General features: G+C 41.6%; 2 protein-coding genes across 2 annotated transcripts in view; both read right to left on the minus strand.

The window, feature by feature from the left end:
• The window catches only part of TANGO6 (transport and golgi organization 6 homolog), a 179,267-nt gene extending 167,330 nt beyond the window's left edge, over positions 1–11,937 (minus strand). Inside the window, exon 1 of the mRNA XM_029238109.1 lies at positions 11,841–11,937. Within this exon, the coding sequence (XP_029093942.1) occupies positions 11,841–11,937 (97 nt within the window). The remainder of the gene's footprint in view (positions 1–11,840) is intronic.
• A 3,506-nt stretch (positions 11,938–15,443) lies between these two features.
• CDH1 (cadherin 1) overlaps positions 15,444–26,167 on the minus strand; it is a 78,864-nt gene continuing 68,140 nt past the window's right edge. Inside the window, exons 12-16 of the mRNA XM_029205551.1 lie at positions 24,858–25,082; positions 24,138–24,368; positions 21,017–21,147; positions 19,119–19,262; positions 15,444–17,214 (exon numbers count right to left, since the gene is read on the minus strand). Coding sequence (XP_029061384.1) covers positions 17,005–17,214; positions 19,119–19,262; positions 21,017–21,147; positions 24,138–24,368; positions 24,858–25,082 — 941 coding nt within the window. The 3' untranslated portion in view covers positions 15,444–17,004. The remainder of the gene's footprint in view (positions 17,215–19,118; positions 19,263–21,016; positions 21,148–24,137; positions 24,369–24,857; positions 25,083–26,167) is intronic.

Genomic DNA, 26,167 nt, shown 5'->3' on the forward strand with positions numbered 1-26,167 from the left:
CTAACCAGGTTACTAACTGGTTACATCTCCATCCTTTTCCTTTTCTCTTTTATCCAATCCATCACCAAGTCTTGTCTGTTCTGCATACTAAATGTTTCTCAAATTCATTCAATTTTCTCCACCTCACGACTACAACCTATCTCTAAGCCATGAACATCTTTAAACTGAACTACGGCAGCAGCCTCTTAACTGGTTTCCCTACTTATACTCCTCCTCTCCCAGAAGTCTACTTTTCACACATCAGATCTTCTTAATATTTAACATAGACTTCTCTTGGTGGAAGTGTGCACATACACTCCTGATGTGTATATACCTTAAGTGGAAATGCTGAGTCATAGGTATCTAGAAGTCTCAATCTAAATATTATCTCCTCCGGGGTGGCCTTCCTTGACCAATCTAAAAGCCATGCCCCACACTACTAACTCTGTGATAACACCCAATTTCTTTCCTCCGTAGTACTTATCACAATCAGTAATTATTTTATTGGTGTTTATTTTCTTTCTTCTCTATCAGAGTTTAAACTTAATGAGGGTAAACACCATGCCTCTCTTGTTTGGTCTGTGCTTTGCATAGTACATAAAGTAAGCCCCAAATGAGTATTTGTTAGTTGACTGAGTAAAAGAATGAATGAAGAGTAATTAATAAAGATCTCCTTAGGACTTCCCTGATGGCACAGTGGTTTAGAATCCGCCTGACAATGCAGGGGACATGGGTTCAAGCCCTGGTCGAGGAAGATCCCACATGCCGTGGAGCAACTAAGCCTGTGCGCCACAACTACTGAGCCTGCGCTCTAGAGCCCACGAGCCACAACTACTGAAGCCCGTGCACCTAGAACCGGTGCTCCACAACAAGAGAAGCCACTGCAATGAGAAGCCTGCGCACTGCAATGAAGAGTAGCCCCCACTCGCCGCATAGCATAGCTAAAATTCTAAGAGAAACCCATTGTCTTACTGGCTTGAGAACCAAAGCACAGAATTCAGGGCAACTACAGCAGGTGGAAAATAAGAAGAGAAATATCAGAAAGGATAGAACCAGAGAGGAAGAGCCCCCAATTCTATATAAACTGTGCCCAAATCTCTGGCTAATCTTTGAACTAAGCATGTGTGGGAAGAACTTCAAATAGGTCAGCTAAGATTAAAAGAACTGAAAAGAGTTGCTGCCCACCACAGAAGAGACAGAGCTTGGAGTAGGAAATCAGTCAAGTTAATTGCCTACTTTAAAACAAAACAAAACAGGGATTCTCTGGTGGGCCAGTGGTTAGGACTCTACACTTTCACTGCCGAGGGCGTGGGTTCAATCCCCAGTCAGGAAACTAAGATCCCACAAGCCACAAGGTGCAGCCAAAAAAGAAAAACAAAACAAAAAAAAATCAATACTCTCTGGAGGACTATAACAGAATCCAGAGTTTCAACAGCATATACTACATGATGTCCATTATACAATCCAAAAGTTCTAGACAGATAAAGAAACATGAAAACATGACCCACCTCAAGAGAAAGACAATCAATGGAGACTGATCCTAAATGACCCAGGTGTCAGATTGAACAAAGATTTTCAAGCAGCTCTTATAACTATGTTCAAGGATATGATGGAGGGACTTCCCTGGCAGTCCAGTGGTTAAGGCTCTGCACTTCCACTGGAAGAGACATGGATTTGATCCCTGGTTGGGGAACTAAGATCCCACATGCCACACGGCACAGCCAAAAAAAAAAGGATGTGATGGAAAGTATTCATTATGAATGAACAAATGGGGACTCTTGGCAAAAAAGTACAAAGTATTTTTAAAAACCCACATGGAAATACTAGAATTTAAAAATAAAATACCTGAAATTTAAAAAAATTCAATTGATGTACTTAACAGCTTTGAGATGACCAAAAAAAAAAAAATTAGTGAACTTGAACATACATCCCTAGAAATTATCCAATCTGAACAACAAAGAGAAAAACATTTTAAAGAAATAGAGCTTTAGGATCTGTGAACAATATCAAATGATATATTTGTAATAAAATAGAGACTAACTAGAATAAGAGGAGAGAAAATGGAGCACAAAAGGATTTGAAGAAATAATGATCAAAATTCTCTAAAATTTAGTGAAAAAAACATAAATTTACAGATTCAGTAAGCTCAGTGATGCCCAATCAGGATAAGTAGAAAGAAAATAACATCTACACATATCATAGTCAATTGTTAAAACCAGAGATAAAGAGAAAATCTTGAAAGCAGTCAGAAAAATATGACACTTACAGGGGACCAACGCTATGAATGGCTGTGAACTAACCATCACAAGCAATGAATGCTAAAAGATAGCAGAAAAACATCTTTAAAGTGCTGACAGGGGGAAAAAAAAACCTGCCAACTGACTATTCTATATCCAATAAAAAGTAACCTTCAAAAATGAAAGTAAAATGAAGACATTTTCAGAACAATGAAAACTAAGATAACTGACTGCCAGCAGATCTGGAATACAAAGAAATGTTAAAGTTCTTCAAGCTGAAGGAAAACAGTACCAGATGGAAACTTGGATCTTCAGGAAAGAAGGAAAAGCATCAGAAATGGTAAATATGTGGGTAAATATAAAAGACTTAATTTTTTCCTCTTTATTTCTTTAAATATATGTAACTGTCTAAAGCAAAATTTATAAAATTGTATTATGGGATTTATAACTTACATAGATAAACATGAAAACTACAGCATAAAACCTAAAAGGGGTGGGGAGCTGTAAAAGGACCCTTATAGTTGCAAGGTTTTTATGAGTTCTGTGAAGTAGTACAGTATTAATTCTGACCAGATTGTGAAAAATTAAGGATGTACATTGTAATCCCAGGATGACTACTAAAAACATAATATGAAAAGGTGGGTTATGGTTATAAAACCATAATAAAATGTTGAAAATATAAATGAATTCAAGCAGCAATAGATTTCAAAACTAAGATTAATATATCTTCTAAGAAAGGATCAAACTGCAATTGATGGTAACTAAAAGGGTGTTCAACAATGCATTATTTATAATAGTGTAAAATTAGAAATACATGTTGAGTAAATTATGGTCTACCTGTATCCAACATACTATATGTATATGTAATATTTATTTTGTTTATTATTGTCTCTCCACCAACTAGAATAAAAACTCCTTGAGGACAGGGATGTTGCTCTGTTTTGTTCACTGCTGTATTCTTGCCTGGAACAAGGCCTGTCTGACACACAGTTGCTGTTCAACATAAGTAGTTAGTGAATGAATGAAAAATGGATTATTTGAAGCCATTAAACTATATTGAACATTATTTAATGACATGTTCACTAAATATATTCTAAAGTGAACAGAGTATGAAACACTACACGGGCAAAAGATATGAACAGTTTACAGAAAAAGAAATGCAAATTGCTCTTAAACATGAACATATGATCAACCTTGCTCCTAAGAGAAAAGTAAATTAAAACTATACTGAAATATCACTTCCCATCTATCAAGTGGCTAAAATCCAAAAGTTTTTATAACACATTTTGTGTTTTACAGAAACACACACTCTCATACATGGCTGGTAAGGGGCTAAAATGGTACATCCCTAAGAAGAGAAATTTGGCAATATCTAGCAAATTACATAAGCATTTAACCATTGGCCCAGCAATCCCTCTTTTAGGAATCTATCCTAAGATAGATACACAGGCAAAAATGCAAAGTGACATATACACAAAGCTACTCATTGCCATATTGTTAGCTAGGCAGCAGTAGGGGAGGGATGGGGTTGAATCAAAGTGTGCTTTGTTTTGCAGAAACTGACTTAAATCATTAAATCACAGAAAGTTCCAGATACCAGCTGTCCTAAAAGGGTTACAATACATCCAACAAGATACTACAGTACAAGCAAACACCCAAGCACCTGCTTGCTTGCAGTTTGGGGCAACCTGGAGTAACTGTTGCCTCATTATAATGCTTACGGATGATCATGCCTGCCATTTCATGAATATGCATGCCCCCCAGGCTTAAACCTTCCCTGGTCCAGTGGTTAGGGGAGACAGTACTTTGAGAACTACTGTAACAAAGAACAAACCTGACTCCATACTGGAGCTATTCCTTTAGCTCTAACCTTTGTGCCCTGTTGTCTGTACTTAGTGATGCTGGCTCCGAAACTTTGCAAAAGAATGTTGCCTATTGCCTGAAATATACATGATAGCCTTTTCTCAATGCTCTGCCTCCCAGACTTGACCTTTAAAGGTATAACACTTTTCCTTTCACATAGAGATAAAAAGTTGGAGAAGAGAAAACATTTTTCTCAGTTGGAGGTTTACAGGAACATCATAACTAGACCTATGCGGACAGCTGCAAGAATGTGGGTCTGGCCAGTACCAAGAAGTCTGCAACAACAAGCCACACCCTTTCCCCTTTTAGTATAAAAGAAGCCTCAATTCTAACTCAGGTAAGATGGTTCTTTCAGACCCTAGTCCACCATCTTCTCAGTCTGCCAGTTTTCCGGAAAAAGCCGCTATTCCCTGCCCCAACACCTGTCTCTCGATTTATTGGCCTGTCATGGGAGAGCAGTGAGCAGTAAGAGCCTGGACTCAGTAACACTATCTCCCTGACTCCTTACTTGTCTTCTGCTTTAAGAAAGTATTTGGGACTTCGCTGGTGGCACAGTGGTTAAGAATCCGCCTGCCAACGCAGGGGACACGGGTTCAAGCCCTGGTCCGGGAAGATTCCACGTGCTGCGGAGCAACTAAGCCTGTGCACCACAACTACTGAGCCTGTGCTCTAGAGCCGGTGCTCCACCACAAGAGAAGCCACCGCAATGAGAAGCCTTCGCACCACAACAAAGAGTAGCCCCCGCTCGCCGGAACTAGGGAAAAGCCCCCGTACAGAAACAAAAACCCAATGCAGCCAAAAATAATAAATAAGTAAATAAATAAATTTATTTAAAAAAACAAAGTACTTGGTGTGTTCATTGGCTAAGCACCCCAAGCGATGGACCCACTGAGTCCAGTAAAAGTAATTCTTACATTAACAAAAGGCTTAAAACAACCCAAATATCCATTAATAGAGAATTGATGAATAAACAGTAGCATATCCACATAATGGAATACCATGCAGCTGTAAAAGGGAAAGAGGAAGACTTCTGTGTACCACTATGCAGTGATCACTAAGACGTACTGAATTTAAAAAGTAAGGTGTAGAAGAATGTATACAGTATGATAACTTTTGTGTTACAATGGGAAGGAACATGAAATATATTATTTGTTTTTATTTTTTAAAAAAGCAGTGGAAAAACAAATTAAAAATTAACTAAAATGAGTTGTCTATAGAGAGAGGGAGAGATCAGTGGAGAGGAGACAGGGATGAGTTTTAGAGGTTTCCTTTTGGAGCTCTGTATTTTTTTCATAGTTAAAAAAATTAAATCAAAAAGAAAATTCAAAATATTCCTAAAAATAAAAAACAGGGCTTCCCTGGTGGCGCAGTGGTTGAGAATCTGCCTGCTAATGCAGGGGACATGGGTTCGAGCCCTGGTCTGGGAGGATCCCACATGCCACGGAGCAACCAGGCCTGTGAGCCACAACTACTGAGCCTGCGCATCTGGAGCCTGTGCTCCGCAACGAGAGGCCGCGATAGTGAGAGGCCCGCGCACCGCGATGAAGAGTGGCCCCCGCTTGCCACAGCTAGAGAAAGCCCTCGCACAGAAACGAAGACCCAACACAGCAAAAATAAATAAATTAATAAACTCCTACCCCCAACATCTTCTAAAAATAAATAAATAGAAAACAAATGAACCTAATCTATACTTTATATCCAAGGCTGCCAAACTACAATCTACAGGTCAAATCAGGCCCACCACCTATTTCTACAAGTAAAGTTTTATTGGAACATAGACATGCTATTTATTTACATATTATCTTGGGCTGCTTTCGAGCTACAACAGCAGAGGTAAATAGTTGTGACAGAGACAGTATGGATCACAAAGCCCAAAATATTTACTGCCTGCTTCTTTACAGAAAAAGTGTGCCAACTCCTACTCTAAACCAAGTTAGCAGCACAACCACACAGAGAATTATTTCAAGTGACTTGAAATATAGAACTTTGTACATCCTGAGGACAAAAACAAACAAACAAAAATCCCTTAGAAACAGCAGGTGTGTTGATGATAGTAATGTATGATTTGTCATTTAAAAATATTATATACATGTGTGAATATATTATATATGAATATGTAACTATATATTTGCGTATATATATATATATATATGAAATAAGTAAATAACTACATTAATTTCATTAGGAACCAATATTTTCAGATAAGATAAAAACATACCAAGATAAAAATATAAAATATAGTAAAGAAGAATGGCTAGGTGGACAAAAACATGTTAAAGAATCTAGGTCATGGTATACAAATTTTCAAGGTAAAATTCCTTCAACTTTTCTATAAGCTTAAAATTTTTCAAAATGTTAGGAAAAATTTAAACTCTATAATATTTCATTTTAATTGGGAATATCAGTACGAACTCTCGATTTGTTTTTTGTCTTCTGGAAATCCACATATTTCCTAGTTCCAATCATTGAAAAAGTCTGGAAGCAATGACACTTCAGTGGCAATAAATGTCACTAGTGTCTATCTTGTGGTCTCTAAATATCACTTTTTCTTAAAGAGATTTGTTTTCAAGAATGCAGCAAGAAATGTATAAGATGAGTCTGAGATATCTTATGCCTGAAAGCAAAGAAGCAATCAAAAGACTACTAGGGTTACTAGGGTCACATCAAAGAGTCCAACAGCCAACTTGAATGGGTCCCACAGGCCACAAATGGAACAATTAGAGTATCAAGAGTAATGAGTACAGGACTTCCCTGGTGGCACAGTGGTTGAGAATCTGCCTGCCAAAGCAGGGGACACAGGTTCAAGCCTTGGTCCAGGAAGATCCCACATGCTGCGACTAAGCCCGTGTGCCACAACTACTGAGCCTGGGCTCTAGAGCCTGCGCGCCTACAGCCTGTGCTCAACAACAAGAGAACCTACTGCAATAGCTTGCACCACAACGAAGAGTAGCCCCCACTCGCCACAACTGGAGAAAGCCTGCACGCAGCAACAAAGACCAATGTGGCCATAAATAAATAAATAAATTTTTAAAAATAATGAGTACAATAACGGAAACATGTATACACAAAACTCTATTCATAATAAAACAAAATAAAAAAATCACTCCATTGGCTACCTTTGGAGACTGCTGTGACACTAATGTATTATTCTGAAAACTGAACAATAAAAGAACAGAATGAACCTAACTTTATTAAAATATATACATGTGTGTGCATGTGTACACACATAGAAAAAGACCTCAAAAGCTATACTTCAATATTAACAGTGATAATCTCTGGATGGTAGGGTTTTGGGTGATTTTTCTTTTTTGCTTCATTATGTTAAAAAAATTTTTCCACAGCAACTATGTATTGTTTCTGTATTAAAAACATATTTTAAGGTTATAAAACAATATGCAGTATATGAGATCATTTCTGTAAACAAAAAATATATATAATTCCCGAAATGTAATCTCTGGATAGTGGGATTAAGGTCATTTTAATTTTCTTCTTTTAGTTTCTCTAATATTTTTAAAAGCTTTACTGTAAGGAATATTAACTACCTCTATGAAAAGAAAAACGAACAATAACACTTTTTTTTTTTCAACATAGTGAGAATCAGAAGAGTAAGATTTTTCCAATATTTCTCTAGGACTGTTCAGGGCAAGTGTTCTGACCCACTGGCATAAATATCTGGTTTATTTGGGTAATATATACCTAAAAAGAAAATGAGTGTTTTCATAGCTTGTTGCCACTAACCATTAAGATCTCTAAGCAATGTCTAAGTGACCTCCTGTGACTTTATAAGATCTTGGAACCCAAACATGGGACACAAAGAAAGCGACTTAAAACAAAAGCTATTAACTGTTTTCCAAGAGCCCCTTAATAAAGTAGTCTCCTCTGCCCTCTACTGGTGACAAAAATAAAATCGACTTGAAAATAAATAAGGCATTCTCTGAGAGCAGCAGTTCTCAAAGTGTGGTATAGGGTCTCAGGTTTTGAAGCCCTTCCCACGATTCTCTCAGAAAGTCTACAAGGTCAAAACTATTTTCATATTAATACTAAGACATTATTTGCCTTTTACACTCTCGTTCTCTCTTGAGTGTACCAAGTCTGAAAAGTTCACTGATATGAGTTCAGATTCCATATTATAATTAACCTTTTAAGAAATTACCTCTTGTTGAGTTTTAAAGAGGAATACACACAATTATCTGAAAAGATGATGGAAATCGCCTCCCTTTCCAACTACATACCTATGTGAGTATAGATTTTCTTCATCTATTTCAATCAAAACAACCTGTCATGACAGATTGAACACAGAAGCAAATACAAAAATCCAGCTCTCTTCTAATAAGACAGACATTAAGGAGATTTGCAAAAATGTAAAACAATATCACTCTTCCTGCTAAGTTATTTTATTTTGCAAAATACATTTTTCATTAAAAATGTCATTATGTTAACATGTAACAGGTTACTGTTCTATTTAATAAAGTTAAAAGGTTTCTCTTGAAGTCTTAATTTCTAATACAGTAAATATTGATACACATAACCCACATAAAAGCTCTTTTAAGTCCTCAACACTTTTTAAGAGTGTTAGAGTGCTCAAACCAAACAGTTTGAGATCTGAGGCCTTAAAACAATGTTTTCCAAATTACAGTCATATAGCACTTCCACGATTTTTGTCATTTGTCTGAGTACCAGCTGTATTATTAGCTTTACTTGTTTATTTCTTCAAATTAAATCAGTTTTTAAACTTAAATTAGTAATAGTTAATATACTGTCCTAAGGGCTTTGTGTATTTAATTCAATCCTCACACCAACTCTGTGAGGTATGGAGTATTATATTATTATTCTTGTTTCCAGATGAGGAATCTAAGGTTAAGCTATTTGCCCCAGAGCATATTCAACTCTGGCAAGCTGGCTCCAGAACCCAAGCTCTTGATCACTACTCGATGCTTTTCAGCCTCAAAATATTTCTCTACATACTGCCTAAAATCATCTGTATCACACTTTGGGAAATGCTGCCCTCGTAAACAGTATTATTTATTCTTCCCAATCACCAATGTAAATGTCTATGCTTTGTGACATTTAAAAGCAGACTTTTTTTTTTTTTTTTTTTTTTTTTTTGCGGTACGCGGGCCTCTCACTGCTGTGGCCTCTCCCGTTGCGGAGCACAGGCTCCGGACGCGCAGGCTCAGCGGCCATGGCTCACGGGCCTAGCCGCTCCGCGGCATGTGGGATCTTCCCAGACCGGGGCACGAACCTGTGCCCCCTGCATCGGCAGGCGGACTCTCAACCACTGCGCCACCAGGGAAGCCCAAAAGCAGACTTCTTAATCTGTGCAGTAGTTTTTATTAAGTTCAAAGTACAAAGCAATATGGTGTGCAAAAATAAGGGTGATACAGTTCATTATTTACAAATCACCAAAATTTCCAGCCCCCCACCACCACGTAATTCAAATTTAATGACAGAGTTCAACAAATATATACTTAGTGTGGAAAGTTATTTTTTAGGAAAACTACTGCTGAGATGACCTCAAGCAAAACTTCACCAGAACTGAAAAACCCCTTTCAAATTCTGCTTAACACACTTCCTAATAATGGAGGTGAAGATGTTATTCTTATTTGCCCCATAATTGAGAACAGAAATGAAAGGCAGGGGAAGAGAAAACACTTAATGCTGTAGAACTTTTGATGGCTCAAAAGGGAAAGACTTGGTTTCTTCCCACCTGGACTGAAGTCTTCTTTCTCTTGTAGCCTTCCCCAGCCCCATCCCTGGATAACTCCTTCTCTATCCAATTGCTACCTGTACCATCCATTCACCAATAGTATTATCCTGCCATGTGGAATATCTTTGGTCTATATGTGGAGTACCATCTCCCCAAACAAACAAGATGCTTGAGAGCACAAGTTGTTAAATAATATTTCTATATCCAAAAGCACTGAGGACAGAATACTATATACAGTTGACTCTCAGTAAATATTACCTCTAAGGTAGTCAAAGGCAGATGAAAAGACGTTTAATCTACCTGGATGTAATTTTAGCAAATACCTTAATCTTGTCTCAACATCCTCTGTCCACTGGGAACATGTGAATACTTATTATGCACAGGTATTTTTTAATTCCCTTAGCAGCTGATATAATAGCAGAAATATTCACACAATATATAATAGCCTGTCTGTGCAAAATAATATTTTACCAAGTTACTTAAATTATTCTTTTTCAAATAGGAATGCTTGAATTCTCCTAAGCTAAATAAGTACATGTATGGAACTCCACCACATACTCTTTGAGAGTTAAAGAGAGTCTTCCAAAAATGAAGTGTATATGCTTTGTGACAGGTGATTACTTCCAGACTTTTTAACTTACTTATTCCTGTTCTCAGTCATGTTCTAGACAGTTTCAGTTGCTGGACAAGTAATCTCTCCATTAGCAAGTTAAAATTGTATTTTGCACAATTTTAATTGTATTTTAATTTTTCATTGGGGCAAAGTAGTATAGTTACCATACTGCAGTTGAAGGTGTCTGAATTCAAACCCTAACTCTACCACTTAGACTGGCATTGTACAATTTCTAAAGTACCTGAGCCTTGGTTCCTTCATCTGTAAAATGGAATAGAAGTAATACCTATCTCATGGGATTGCTGCAAGAAAAAAAGATTCATACATAAACAGCACACTATAGGGAGTGATACTTAGCAGGCACTCAATTACTATTATTAATTTTTTTTTTTTTGCCTGTACCTCGCGGATTGTGCGATCTTAGTTCCCCCACCAGGAATTGAACCTGGGCCCTCTGCAGTGAGAGCACTGAGTCCTAACCACTGAACTGCCAGGAAATTCCCCATTAATAACTTCTCTTCACTTGCCGCAAGTATGATATAATGTTTCAGGAGTTTTCGCAGTTTGGGGGGCGGGGGGGGGAATCTCAAAATCTGAAACATCACTTTCATGTACCTTATCTTGCTCACGCTACAAACCCCTTCCTCCAAATTATACGCTCTAATTTATAAGTAGGGCCCTATTTCTTGCGTATCTTTCTCAAAGCTCCAGATAACATCAGAGGCTCCATACTGAATAATCTGCCTTGGTCTGAGAAGGGGGTTCGTCAGACCTTGGTTCCAGGTTCGTGTTCTGCCTCTAATTTGACCATATGATCTTGGTCAGGTTAATCTCTTCGGTGAGCCGTGGGCGTCCTCAGCTGTAAAAGGAGAGTGCCAGGCTACACCACTCCCAAGGTCCCTTCTAATTCTAAATTGGGAAGATCTTATCAACTCACCAGGAAAGATTAAAAGTGACTGTAAATCCCTAAATCCTCGCCCCAAAACGCAGCTCAAACGTCACTGCTTCATTTTTCTGGATTCCTTGGCACTTTGTACAAATCTCCAGCGTCCACATCTGACCCTGCGCCCCAAGAGGCTGGGCTCTCTCTGAGGCTGTGCCTGCAGTCCCCTTACAGGACTGCAGCAGGGACGACTGAAATCACGCACCCGAGGTGCTTAACACAGCGCCTGGCCCAAGGTAAGCGCTCGAGATACTGTACTTGGTCAGTATCAGTATTCAACGGATCCCAGCCCTCCCTGAACCTCGGTTTCCTCAAGCGTAAAAGGAGGCTGTACAGACCCTGCCCAAAGCCCCCAGGTGCGGGGCTGGGCGGCCTCAGGGCCAGAGGGGTCCCGGGGAGGGCCTGAGGGGCGCAAGCCGCGGGAAGAAGAGCAGCCCTGGAAGACCGCTGGCCCTGAGAGTCTCGGGTGCAGCCAGGCGCCGAGATCCGTCCTCTCACCTCCCGGGCTCAGCAGCAGCTTCAACGCCTCCAAAATCCGCTCCAGACCACACGTTTCCAGAACCCCGCTGCCCACTGTCTGCCGGAGGGCCGCCATGACTGGAGTGGGACGCGCCACATGCGACTTGCGCAGGCGCCTCGGCGGACCGGCGTCGCCGCCACGTTGAGCGTGGCCGAAGCCCTAGGGGCGGGGCCCGCGGCGTGGGGCGGGGTCGACTTGGTTGGGACTGCGACCTTCACGAAGAAATCTTTTCTCAGGCCACCTGTACTCGCAGGGGGCGGGGGAAGCAAACATAGCTAACACAACTTACCTACATGCACGATTTCAGACACTCAACATGTTTAACCTCTATATAAAGAAAAAGGATGAGAGAAGTAGTTTAATTATGACATAATAGGAATTTCAGTATGAAAATATTTGAGTACCGGAACACTGAAGGTCATAGTGAAGCAATCAGTTGCTGCACCTTCTTATAATGAAGTTTGGGCATGTAGAACAATATTCAACCGTTGAATTTCTTCATTAGTGACATTTTAAAATAAGTACTAAACACATCCATTGTGAATAATAACAAATAACAAACATTGTTATTGATATGATTTCTTAAATGGACTCAGTTCCCAATAAAAGCTCAATCTTTGCCCTATTTACAGGCATTCCTGGAAAATTCAATGTCTATTAAAATCGTGCCCCATCAAAATTGAGTTAATATGTAAAACAGAATGCGTTGGAGATTTATATCATCGAAACAGGTTTTCACCTACATGAATCCTGGTGGGACATTCAAAAGTCATGTGGTCTGAAAGGCATGCTGCAAATCCAGGACAATGCTTCTGAGAGCAAGACTTTAGCACTCCTACCTTTCCCTTCACTCAGTCAATAATTTCTCCTATCATTGTCACAAACAGCTCCAATACCCACTTCGTGAAACTGCTCCCAAGAGGCTGTCCTGCATTTCCTTGAGATCCCCTGAGCTAACCTGAGTTCATGACTGATGACTGCTCTTCAGCAGTTAGCTGCTAGAAGTCTTGGGAAATGGGCTGCGCTCCATATGCAAGACGATGCCACTGGGGGAGGAAATTGTTCATTTAACTCTTCTCAGTGAGTCAGGCCCCCTCCGGGTCACTCCCATTTCTCTGGGCTCCAGCCCTAGTCCTTCAGCCATTTCCTACTCTCTAGAATGAGAAGATAACAGAACCATTTTCACTAGGCTATCTTAGGGAGTTAAAGTGATACTGCTCTCAAGTATTTAGCAATGTCTGCAACAGAGGAGATACTTAATAAATTTACCTGGATCTTCCTCCCCATCTCTTCCTCAAACAAAACCTGCCAAAATATCTATAAATTGGAGGAACATTTTTGAAGGGGAAATAAATGACCTACAAAATTTCCTAGGATTCTTTTCATTATATCCCATCCTAGGTTTTGTCAATAGACAGTTTTTCTTCAATAATGTGTGGACACAAGTTCATTTTGGGGAAAAAAAATTTTGAGGTCATTTCAAGGTGTTTAACATTTAGCAAAATGGGTATAGGGCATCGTGTGGGGAAGGCCCACCCCTAATATTTGTGGGGATTAGTGAAAAATACAAATGGAGGCCCTCATACCATGTCTAAATATTTCAAAGTATAAATCAAACCAGTAGACAATATTTTATTAAGATCTTTTCTATCCTCCTACCTTGAAAAATACACCAGGTTTGAACTGAGAATTCTCAGACTTCACCTCAGAGCTCCATACTGGACAAGGCTATATGGGAAGAGCCAGCCGCCCACCTCTGGCCTGACCCCTTTTTATTCTCACTAGCGTCTCCATCCTCACAGAATTTTAGTTTGTAGGAATTGAATGCTGGTAGCCCCTTCCTCAGTTTGCTCTGGGCAGCTTCGTTAAAACACAGAAGTACAGCTGGGAGACGCCCTGGTAATATGCTATTAAACATCCATCACAGCCAATACCCTCAAGAGCTACAGGGAGAGGGCGCTGCTTCTCTGCAATGAACCATATGGGGTTGTTCAAGATGCACAAAGAAGTCTGTATTGGTGTAAAACATGTTTGGTTGATTTGAAATTAGCCAAGGGACCCAACCTTGTCAGGAACTTTAGGGTCAGCAGCTGAACAAGCGATTTAAGCAGGCTGGGGGCTGTTTGCTTCAACCCAGACCTAACAAGCCTAACGCACCCAATAGTTATCAATGGCTGTTTTTATAGAAACAGAATTCCCATCAAAGACTCCAGCAATTGAAGGTTCTTATCTTCTAAAGTCACATGTGATTACTGGAGTGGTTGCATTCCATTTTCCATAATTGACCCCCACGTTCTTTATGATATTGCATATACACATAATGGAATATTATTCAGCCATTTAAAAAATGAAGTTCTGGGCTTCCCTGGTGGTGCAGTGGTTGGGAATCCGCCTGCCAATGAAGGGGACACAGGTTCGAGCCCTGGTCTGGGAGGATCCCACATGCCACGGAGCAACTAAGCCCAGGCGCCACAGCTGCTGAGTCTGCGCTCTGGAGAGAAACCACCACAATGAGAAGCCTGCGCACTGCAACGAGGAGTAGCCCCCGCTCTCTGCAACTAGAGAAAGCACGCGCACAACAACGGAGACCCAACACATCCAAAAATTAATTAATTAAAAAAAAAAATGAAGTTCTGATACATGCTGCAATATGGATGAACTTTGAAGACATTATGCTAGGTGAAATAAGCCAAATTTAAAAGGACAAATATTAAATGATTCCACTTACTTGTTTGGGATGATGAAAAAGTTCTGAAAATAGAGGTGATGGTTATACAACATTTTGAAGGTACTTAATACCATTGAATCGTACACTTAAAAGTGTTTCAAATGGTAAAATGTTATATTTTACTACAATTTTTTTTTTTTTTTTTTGCAGTACGCGGGCCTCTCACTGTTGTGACCTCTCCCATTGTGGAGCACAGGCTCCGGACGCGCAGGTTCAGCGGCCACGGCTCACGGGCCCAGCCGCTGCGCGGCATGTGGGATCTTCCCGGACCGGGGCACGAACCCGTGTCCCCTGCATCGGCAGGCGGACTCTCAACCACTGCGCCACCAGGGAAGCCCGCACTGTTGATATTTTGCACCTGATAATTCTTTGTGGAGGGAGGCTGTCCTGTGTGTTGCAGGATGTTTAGCAGCGTCCCTGACCTGGACTTGATGCTGCTAGCACCTCACCAGTCATGACAACCAAAAGTATCTCCAGAACTTGCCAGCGTCCCCTGGGGGAGGGGGCCACAATCTTCCCCAGTGGAGAACCACTGCCCTGTACTAACTTTGCTGACCTACAATGTTATTTGAAGCCCTGCTTCTTTCTATCCTTCGGCACAACCCACAGTAGCCTCCTGACAAGGAGATTTCATTGGTTTCACTACATGCCACATGGGTGGATATCCTTCAAATAAAGTGACCTTAGGTACGCAGTTTCCCCGCTATTCTGCCCCAACAGAATGACACAAAGTTCAGGGGAAGTCATTTTAATATGAAGCTTCTTTCTCCATGTTTTGAATAAGCTCACCTAACCATTTGTCTGTCCGGCCTGGAATTGTGTAATCAAATAAAACAAGTTTGACAATGGTGTAACAAAATTCTTTAATAAAATTTATAAAAATGAATATTTAAGAATAATTTTTTCCACCTTGAATTGTTTTCCTTTTCCCAAAGAAAATACAAAATTATCAGCACCCACACACATATACACTCAAAACTACAGTGACATTCTCTACACAGAACTACATTAGAGTTTAAATTGCTGAAAAATCAAGATAGTTCTAAGAAGTGGTTGCAGGGATGGGTTTTTCTTCCAAAAACAGCTGATAGATAGGGAAGCAATTTAGATAAAGTTCTGGTCTATGGTTGTCAAAGGTTTCTCAAAGGTTGCGTTTCAACTAAAAACGGATCCAAATTAAGGTTCTCCCTACCCTCACCTCCCTTTGCTAACACCCTTTCAAGGAGTGTTTTCTTCCTGCTCCTAAGAAAAAAAAATTTTGGATTTTTAAAACATTCTGAAGTTTTCATGCACAGTTGGAATTTGGGCAAATGTGTCCAGACCAGCCAGCATTTTCTATAGATCAACAAAAGCAGGCACTGGGGATTCTGTGCTTTGGGTACAAACCACGGTACAAGGATCCTGGCAGGAAACGAGTGTTGAGATTCCTCTACTCTTTCAGAATTTTCAGGTCTGGAGGTAGAGCCACCGCAACAGTCTTCAGCCTCAGTTGGCTCAATTTCCAGGCTCAGTAATAATCTCCCCTGCCATCTCCATGGCCACGTTTCACATCTCCCCTCTGCTGTGATGAGCCAGCTTCTGTCTTTGGCTGCAGCACTTCAGGCACTATTCTGAGTCCCGGAATGTATCACACTTTTGTTTTAGGGATAAATGAACATTAAAAGTTCAGTGGCACCTGAAAACTCACCACCTTTTCTGGTCCAGGCTCCCTGTTTAGAACCAAAGCACCCCATAACGACATTCACATAACATTCTTACTCAGGACAAGTAAACTGGATAGATGCCCATTTCAAGTTATGTACTCAGGAGATGGAAAAGGAAAACCGTTAAAAGCTCTTAGGAGTACACAATACCCACTCAGCATATGGCCAGACTAAGACATAAGGCTCTTTCCCTAAAAGAGCCCAATAATTTCTGCATCAGAGAAATGTGATAGAATTCAGAGGCTGTAAGAATGGATATTAGAACATGGGACACCAGTGCAGTGACAGGAGGAATGAAAGCACACAAATTAATTTCTTTATATAAAATCTACAATAGGGAAATTGACCCCTCACCTTCCTTTGAAAAATGAGGCAAAGCCCTTACGGAAATCTGCCAGTTGCCAGCAGAACCTTCTGAGGCTGAAGCTACTCTTTTGAAATATTAAAATTTGGGGGTCTTTTGGACACCGTCATCATGTAAAGAGTGATGAAAGGGAAAAAAAAGATTCATGGAATGAGTCAAAATCGTTCTAACACACAGATTAGATCTATAAAGTGGAAATCATAACAGTCCTATCACTGACCACGGGTCTCTTCTCCAGAAACGCATCTCAAATGAAGGAAGCTGGAAAACCATCAGGAATACTATTCCCCCATTTCCCATCACATGAGTGTAGGGACCCATCTGTCTCCCCATCGGTCTTGGGTCCCCTAGTCATCCTCGCCGCCTCCATACATGTCCGCCAGCTTCTTGAAGCGACTGCCCCATTCGTTCAGGTAGTCATAATCCTGGTCTTGGTCTGACTCCGAGGAATTCAGGGAGCTCAGACTAGCAGCTTCGGAGCCGCTTCCTTCATAATCAAACACCAGCAGAGAGTCATAGGGTGGGGCGGTGGGGTCACTATCAGCTGCCTTCAGGTTCTAAAGAAGGAAGACAATAGGATCTTTCATTGAGAGGAATCGCACACCTGTCACCTTAGGCAAGATGCCTTCTTTTGGTGCGTAAAGCCCAGTGTTAACGGCACAACAATGAGACCATCCTGCAGAACGCAAGGAGCACTGAACACCAACAAGGTAAATGTAATACAAACTGGAACAGAAGATGGACATGATATATTGTTAATGAAAAGATAAAGTATGCAGAATGTTTTCCCCCTAAACGAAACTGGTAAATTATATGTAGGCAGGAGAGATGAGCACCAACCAATCAGGATGGACAGAGACTAAAAACAATGAGGACAGTCATGCCAGGCTACACAGCCTGCATTTCAGCCCGAGAAGATCTGAAAGGATGAATGCCAAACTGCTAAATTAACTTTGGTGATTATGGTCAGGGGAACTGAGGGAGGACTTGCACATTTTTTCTTTATATACATTTTCATAATTTATATTTTTTAAATAGCAAACATTTTATTTTTGTAATTAAGAAATAGCTATAATCAGATATGATGATACACAAATGAATGTGAATGGAGGAAAATACCTGAATCGAGATGTATCTAAAAGGGATGGTTTAAAGTGGCCCTTCCTGTTCTCAGTTGTCTCTAAGATCCAGTGCCTAGAATGGATCTGGCTTGATCACTTCCAACACTGCCATGCTTTATATAGTCCTTGGTGACAACAACTCCTCAGGGAAGCTAAAGCAAAACCTGCCCTACACCGTGAAGACTTGCTGAAGGCCACTGGACCATCAGACAAGCCCTGAAAATCATTCCAGCAACTGAGCAAGTAATCAGGTAACATAGTTTAAGGAAGTAGATCCCACTGGACTATTATTATCTTACTTGGTTCTTTGCTTAACCCCACCAGTTCTTCCTCATCTTACCCTAAGCTAATTAACTTAATGCCTATTTCCCATCCTCCCTTGCATATAGGGACAATCCTGTGACAGTCCTGGCCAATAACATGTAGGATGAACTTCCTTCTTGCCTAACAGTTTGCTAGAAGAAAGTTTTTGCCCACTGCTCTGCCCTTCCTACTTCTTGACAGGAAAACAGGCTCAAGGCCTGGAAGTGTGGCAGCCATCCTGTGATCATAAAGCAACAAGCATGAGAACAAGGATGTGCTGAGATCATGCAGCAGAAAGGTAGAAAAGGGTGATGCACCAGCCTAGACTGCTTACCCTAGTCTTCTATTTGCATGAGGTAACTCTACTCATATCTATTTAAGCTTCTGGTATTTATAGTTGAACGCATTTCTGATATATACAATATGGAAACTATTTTTCTGGCCCTCAGGTAGCCTTGTGATACACATTTAACATTACGTCCCAATGTAATGCAGGGAAAGAGAGACCCATTAGTGAAACAAAACTGAATCTACTTTGAATCTCTTTAGTTTCATTTCTTATTCTATTAAATCTTTTCAACCAAGTCTTGGTTTTGCTGTATGAACTTTGCAAATTCCCTAAGACTAATTCAAAGTGCTCTTAGTTCTGAAATTTAGATGAGGCACAAATAAAAAAACAAATAGGGCTCAGGGAGGGCTTCCCTGGTGGCGCAGTGGTTGGGAGTCCGCCTGCCGATGCAGGGGACACGGGTTCGTGCCCCGGTCCGGGAAGATCCCACGTGCCGCGCAGCGGCTGGCCCCGTGAGCCATGGCCGCTGAGCCTGCGCGTCCGAAGCCTATGCTCTGCAACGGGAGAGGTCACAACAGTGAGAGGCCCGCATATGGAAAAAAACAAAAACAAAAACAAATAGGGCTCAGGGATGAAAACATGGTAAAGGAAAGACTCTAAAGAATTTTTCTCACTTTTGACACAACAGCTCCTTTCCAAGTTTAGAGATGAGTTTGTTGTGTCTTGGCTTTTGACTCTGCTTACTTACTTCATCAATAAAGTTTCCAATTTCATCAGGATTGGCAGGTCGGGGTCGATACTGGGGCACACTCAGGAGGGTTGGCACCACATCATTGCGAGTCACTTCGGGCCGAGCATCCAGGCCCCTGTGTAGCTGGCTCAGGTCATACTCCTTTAGAGAAAAAGGTAAAAGCATAGCAAAGAGTAAAATAGAAACAGTCATAAACACAGGGTCATATTTGGTTTACAGATTATGGTACTGGCTAAGGCCTTAACAGTCAGCTGTATGATATCTACAAGCATGTGCCAATGTAACCTGAAATGGCAGTTGGTTTTTTTTTTTCTTTTCTGAAATGGTAGTTTTCAACCCAAGAGTCTCCAAATAGCACCGGAAGGAAATACAATATAAAAGCCTTGTGAGGAACATTTGTGGGTATAGGTGTAGACTGTTTTACCTTATTAACTTTTCATAGGGTATGATTATTAGATTATTATTCAGAAAATATTCACTCCTTTCCCACCCTATCCTCTGTGAAAAGAATAGAAATCCATTAATGTAGGGCTATGCCATTTGACTTGCTTTGACCAATGGGACATCAATACATGTGACACAGGCAAAGGCCTTAACTCTACTTTGGTCTTACCTGCTGGGACAAAGAAGATAGGAATTATATGGAACATTCCTGGACACAACTCACAGCACACAGCCATCCAGCCAAGTGCAGCCTATATCAGCCTAGCCCCGACCAACCCACACATTCTTCTGAGCCTAGATGCCATAGACTGTTTGTGTGCCTCCTAAATTCACAAGATGAAACAATGTGATGGTATTTGGAGGTAGGACGTTCAGCAAGTGATTAGGTTGTGACAGTGTATGGAGCCCTCAGGAATGGGATTAGTGCCCTCATAAAAGACACCCAGAGCTCCCTTGCCCATTCCACCACATGAGGACACAGTGAGACAAGGGCCATCTATGAACCAGGAAGAGGGCCCTCACTAGGCACTGAATCTGCCAGCACCTTGACCTTGCATTTCCCAGCTTCCAGAACTGTGAGAAATAAATTTCTGTTGTTTATAAGCACCCAGTCTATGGTATTTTGTTACAGCAGCCCGAATAGAGTAAGACACTAGCTGAGACCAGCAACTGTCCCAGCTAACCCACAAACGCATGAGAAAAACATGCTTATTGACGTGTGCCACTGACATTCTGGGATTGCCTGTTATACAGCATTATTGTGGTAATACCTCAATAATACAGGGTAAGGCAAGTTAAGACCATCTCCAAAATCAAGAGAAATAAAGAAGGCCTGAAGAATTAACATCTACAAAAAGCAAAAAACCGTTTGGCACAGCTACAAACTCAAAGGAAACAAAATATTAAAACAGATCAGTCCTTGTGTTCCGCAAGAGAAGCCACCACAATGAGAAGCCCGTGCACCACAACGAAGAATAGACCCGGCTCGCCACAACTAGAGAAAGCCTGCACAAAAGCAACGAAGACCCAACGCAGCCAAAAATAAATAAATTTATAAAAACAACAACAAAAAACAGATGAGTTGCTCTATGTCAAAGATAATTTGAATAAAGTTCATGTCCTGGAAATAGCACTGAGGAGAGTAGGCTCTGGAGTCAGACCACCTGGTTTTACTGCTTCCTAGCTCTGTGACTTTGGGCAAATTGCTTAACTGCTCTGTGCCTCTGTTCATTCATCTGAACAATAAATAAATGTTAGCAATGCTGTATTGATGATGATGATGATGATGGTGATGATGGTTAATGACATCTATTTTCTTGTGTAGATGAAAGGTCTTTAAAAAAATAGGCAAAGTGACAGAGCTGTTTCAGATGTCTGTCTTCCCCTAATCATTGCTTCCTCCAAATAAAGAGATTGCCATTAAGCTTTCTCCCATGGTTTTAAACACCCACCTGGTCTTCTTCTCCACCTCCTTCTTCATCATAGTAATAAATGTTGTCCCGGGTGTCGTCTTCTGGGGGCAGTAAGGGCTCTTTGACTACCCTTCTCCTCCGAATAAGTAGCAGAAGCAGCAGAATCAGGACTGGAGTGGGGAAGAGAGAGAGAAGAGCCACAGGTCAAGAAAGCCGTAAGCAGCAGCTGGCACAGAGCACCACTGCCTTGCAGACCAGACAGATGGCTATAAGACAACTCACATGTCTTCATATCCCTGAGGTTAATATATGCAGCACTACGCAGTGGACAATTACATGAGAACTCAATTGTGGTCTTTAACTGGACCTTAAACCAATCAGTCATTTCCCAAAATCTGGAGCAAAGTACTCCAGGCAGCAGAAATGGTCCAGGCAAAGACTCCAAGCAGACTGGTGTGGTTAAGGAAAGACAGGGTCAGTGTGGCTGTAGCAGGATCATCAGGGGAGAAAGAAGGGGACAGGGGGTCAGAGGGGCAGCAAGGACATGCGGACCTCTGGAGGGACTTTGGCTTTGATTCAGAGTGGGTTGAAGCCATTGAAGGTTTGTGAGCAGGGCTGGGTGAGCCTAAATGTGACTAATACATGCATATTATTCTTATTCAGTTACGGGGAGGGGAGTGGGGCACAGACTGTAAAGTCACCTGGTACACCATGAAAAAACACCAAAAAATTTTAAAATTAAAAATAAACAGCAAAAAAAAAAAAGCACTTGGTATATTCCTTATCTTCTCTTAGGATAAATCATGTAAGCGAGCTTTAAAATCTATTTTCAAGGTTTTCACCTGATCTTGGGGGCTATGTCTAGGCTATATACAATTAATATTTAATTTTTTAAAACATTAAATAATTTATTGTGAATGGGAAAAAAATATGATTCCGTGTGTTTTCTAACTTATAGGTCCTTATACCCAAGTACGTAGTGAAGCACCACTGCACTGAGACAGGAGGTGGCATACACTTGCAAGTACCCAACCTACCTGTTTCTGAAATCAGAAAGGTTCCAAGGTCTTATCCAGATAAACAATATAACCCCCTGGACCATGACTGAAGAACAGAAATACTGAGTGAGTTCTTGCTAGGTGGGCCAGGTCTGCCTTGGCCCTGAAGACACAGCACTGAAAACAATGGAAGCTGCAAACAGCCCCCATCCCTGTGGAGGCTAGAGCTGAAGAGCGAGAGGAGGGCTATCGTTTCCAAAAGGATGCTTCTTATCAGACATTAATGAAATGTTATGTAAGGGAAAGTAACCAAAACATGGCATACTGTTATCACTTCAGGAAGTACCACCCAACTTAGCTATCCTGAAACCCCCCAATCCCCGGTGTCAGAGACAAATGCTGCACAAAGTAAGTAACCAAATATTGGCTGACTACACAAAAACCTTCATATCCTCTTGTCTCTCTAGAATATTCTTTAGACGCTTAATTTCGATGTCTGCCCATAAGGAACAAGGCGTTGGAAATCTGCACACTGGCATTGCTTCTGCTGTAAATGTTGCACATTTGAACATTCCGAAATGTTGTTCTCGGTCCCTATCTCTAATGAAATACACCCATAGCAAAGTTAGATAAAGCTACTATAAAAAAAGTCAATATTTTAAGTATAACTGCGTGGTGGCAATAAAGCCACGTGAATCCTGGAGGAAGAAAGGTCCGGAAAGTTCACTGAATTTTAAACAACTCTCTCCTTCCTTTTCAATTTTGAGAGGATGCAGCAGAGGGTAGGAGCTAAGGGGACACACTGCAAACATTTCCCGAAGGCCAACAGGTAATCCCTTCTTCAATCTGTCGAAGCAGCAGGATCAGTAACACTGCTGAATCTAAACTGAAAGCCCCCAGGTGGTCCCATTGCTCCCCTCTAAGGACTTTCTTCTACCCCAGCAAGGTCGGCCTCTCTGCCCTACACAGTCCGTCAAGCCTTCCTCTCTCTGTGTCTTTGCTAGTGTGGGAACCACCACAAATGGCCCTCTGTCTATGAGGATTCCCCCAGTCGCTGTGGCCCAACTATCCTGTCTTCCACCAAACCTTTCTCAAGACTCAATTAACAGCCTCCTCTTCTGACTGCAAGGACCTTCATGACCTGAACCACGTGTCATAGCTCCTAATGATAAAAAAAAGCAACAACAACACTATCTTTGAGGTTTTCTGACTTGCCCGTCACTAGCTTTTAGAAACCATAACAGCACCTGTGTCAACCCTAGGGCTCAGTCTACAGGTAGGCTCAGGTAATGTAGGTTTTAAGGACTGTGTTAGAAACTGCCAAATTTTCCCCAGTAACCTTTTTTCCCTTCATCCTTTGAGTCACTGATACTCACCGTGCACCCCACACTCCACCCCTACTCTTGGCACCATCCTTTGAGTCACTGATACTCACCGTGCACCCCACACTCCACCCCTACTCTTGGCACCAAGTTGTTTTTTTGTTTTTGTTTTTTTTGCGGTACGCGGGCCTCTCACTGTTGTGACCTCTCCCGTTGAGGAGCACAGGCTCCGGACGCGCAGGCTCAGTGGCCACGGCTAACGGGCCCAGCCGCTCCGCGGCACGTGGGATCTTCCCGGACCGGGACACGAACCCGCGTCCCCTGCATCGGCAGGCGGACTCTCAACCACTGCGCCACCAGGGAAGCCCGGCACCAAGTTTTAATTGGACACATGGTCACCCGGTTAGAGTGGGAGGTTCCAGGTGTGGCTGTGTTTGGGCCGGTGGGATGTGAGTGAAGGTGACATGCTCAGTTTCCAGATACGTGCCTTCCACTTCCTCTACACCCTCTTCCAGGGTGGGATGTGGAGAAGGTGGTGGTGACCAGGCCTCGCTGCTCCAAGCATGGTCCAAAGACCTGCAACATCAGCATCACCTCAGAGCTGGTTAGAAATGCAGAGGCTGAGGCCTCACCCCAGACCTACTGGATCAGCATTCTCATATACGGGTGGTTTGTGTACACTCAAGCTGGAGAAACACTGCCCTTAGAGGTTGAAAGAACAAAACAGAAGGACTGGGCAGCCTTCCAGTCTTGGACCACTTACCCCTGAAATGCTCAGTAAGAGAAAAACCTCCCCCATGTCAGAAGGTAAAGGCTGAAACACTCGCCAGCTGCACTTACTCAGAAAAGCAAGAATGCCTCCAAGAATCCCCAGAATGGCGGGAACTTGCAATCCTGCTCCAGCTTGAGGCCCGACCTTCCAACAGTTGCTGACAACTCCTTCACAGTCACACACGTGCACATCTAAGGTGGTCACTTGGTCTTTGTTCTGGTTGTCTATGAGCTTGAGATTGATTTTGTAGTCACCCACCTCTAGGGTTTTCTTTGGCTTAAAAAGCAGAGATTCATGTTCTGGAGGAATCAACAAAAATGAGGGGATCAGGAGAGATAAAAAGTTCATTCTAGATTAAAATTATTAGGGAATTAGGGACATTCCAAAGCTGAATGAAGACAACAGCTGCTTGGGTTGTAGATTATTGGGCAGTATGTCACCAACTCAGACACCAGAAACGCAAAGGGATCTTTGGTTCAATGCCACAAATGTAGAAGGGACAAGGAAACAAGCCTTAAAAGGGGTGACAAGTGGGGAATTCCCTGGCGGTCCAGGGGTTAGGACTCCGAGCTTCCACTGCTGGGGGCCCAGGTTCGATCTCTGGTCGGGGAACTAAGATCCCACAAGACGTGTGGTGCAGCCAAAACAAAACAAAAACAACAACAAAAAACAAACAACAACATAAAGGGGGTGACAAGTGGATATTGAGGAGGGAAATTCAGAAGCGGGAGGCGGGAGGGAAGCACGGGGTCAGAGCAAAGTTTCCAAAATAAGACTCAAGTGCCCACCTTGGTCATTGTACTCAATGGTCCAGTTGACACTTGCCCCATGTGTTAGTTCTGCTGTGAAGGGAGAAGTGTTGGGGGGAAGATCAGGATCAATGATGTTGATGATGAGAGGCTGTGGATCCCTCTGGCAGAAGTCCATGCTCCGAGGGTCTGGTACGGGGCCATTGTCATTCACATCATCGAGGAATAGAAGCAGCGTTCCTGTTCCAGTAGCAGGTGGAGAACCTAAGAAAATACACAGGAAATGTCATAGCTCAGGACCACTGATGAATCCCTAGTGCCTCCCATCAGATTGAATCCAACTCTTCTCCTGGCTCTTCGGAGCTCCCTCACCAGGCCCCACCCTGCCCACAAAGTCACCCATCCTGCAGGTTCCAGGCCATCCTCATTCCTGGCTGGGCAGACCTCTGACATGCCTATTCCCTACTTTGATAACAATTATTCGAGTTATTCCTCACACCAAGGACTCCCTCCATCTTCACACATAACTTTATTCATCCATTAAATTTTAACATCTCTACGCCAAGGGAGGTGGGGGAGGGAAGGAATGGGAGTTTGGGATTAGCGGATGCAAACTATTATATAGAGGATGGATAAACAACAAGGTCCTACTGTATAGCACAGGGAACTATATTCAACATTCTGTGACAAACCATAATGGAAAAGAATATGAAAAAGAATATATATATATATATATATATATATATATATATATATATATATAGCTGAGTCACTTTGCTGTATGTAAGAAATTAACACAACATTGTAAATCAACTATACTTCAATAAAATTTTTTAAAAAAACACAACTTTTTTAAACCACTCTAAGAAGTCCTCCTCACCCCCTACTAGTTCTCCTTCTCTGAACTTCTAAGGCTCTAAGATCGTTATCAAAGTATGGAGCCTTTTACAATTGCCCCAAGTTGCTTTTCAGATTAGATTCAGAGATTTATACACAGTTCTGTTTGTATTTCTTTTACATCCTGACATAGCACTTGATAATAGAAAAAGTAGACCCTCAAAGAATCATCATCATCAATATTAGCATATCGCAGGGAAAACCCCAGAGGAATGGAGCTCAAATCCATAAATATTTACACCTGGGCGGCTATAGTGATTATTTTTTCTTTTTACCTCTGAAAATTGTGGTTAAAAGAAATAGCATAAAACTTATCATTTTAACCATTTTTAAAGTGTACAGTTCAGTCGTGTTAGTATAATCACATTGTGGTGAAACAGCTCTCCATAATTTTACCTTACAAAACTGAAATTCTGTACCCATTAAACAATTCCCTACTTCCCCCTCCAGTT

Source organism: Monodon monoceros, unplaced genomic scaffold (assembly GCF_005190385.1).
Source record: "Monodon monoceros isolate NGI ecotype Baffin Bay Population unplaced genomic scaffold, NGI_Narwhal_1 Super_Scaffold_10, whole genome shotgun sequence".
Classification (NCBI taxonomy): Eukaryota; Metazoa; Chordata; class Mammalia; order Artiodactyla; family Monodontidae; genus Monodon; species Monodon monoceros.